Genomic DNA, 509 nt, shown 5'->3' on the forward strand with positions numbered 1-509 from the left:
TGGGGCTGGGGCCAGTTCAGGCTCAGCTGGGGCCTCGGGTGCTGGCACATCCAGGTAGTCACGGTAGGGGGCCAGGCTGAAGACATTGTCGATGACCGGCATGGGTGGAGAGCTGGGGGGCAGTGAGCCCTCATTCTGTGGCAGAGACTGGCGCTCCTGGGCACAGGGTGGGAGCGGCGGTGGGGTGCGCGGAACTGGACTATCTCCGATGACAATGGGTGCCCCGGGGTGCTCATCAAGCCGGGGCTGGGGCTGGGGCTGGGGCTGGGCCTGTGGCTGGGGCTGGGGCTGGGCCTGCGGCTGTGGCTGGGGATGTTCCTTTCTGCGGCTGGGCAGCCACATCTTCTCCTCGGCTTCCTGCACGGGCTTCTCTGCAGGCCTCATGGGCTCTGAGCACGGCCGGCTGGCAGGCAGAGGCTGGCATGCCCGCTGGAATGCCCCAGGCTTTGGCAAGGCCTGCACACTGTTCTGGGAAGGTGGCATCCCTCCAAGTCCTGGGGATGCTCCAT

General features: G+C 67.2%; 1 protein-coding gene across 1 annotated transcript in view; it reads right to left on the reverse strand.

Annotated features, from left to right (window-relative positions):
* The window catches only part of LOC104991051 (chromosome unknown open reading frame, human C15orf39), a 7,099-nt gene that overhangs the window by 4,661 nt on the left and 1,929 nt on the right, over positions 1 to 509 (reverse strand). Inside the window, exon 2 of the mRNA XM_010843410.1 lies at positions 6 to 507. Coding sequence (XP_010841712.1) covers positions 6 to 507 — 502 coding nt within the window. The remainder of the gene's footprint in view (positions 1 to 5; positions 508 to 509) is intronic.

Source organism: Bison bison, unplaced genomic scaffold (genome assembly GCF_000754665.1).
Source record: "Bison bison bison isolate TAMUID 2011002044 unplaced genomic scaffold, Bison_UMD1.0 scf7180017864181, whole genome shotgun sequence".
NCBI lineage: Eukaryota > Metazoa > Chordata > Mammalia > Artiodactyla > Bovidae > Bison > Bison bison.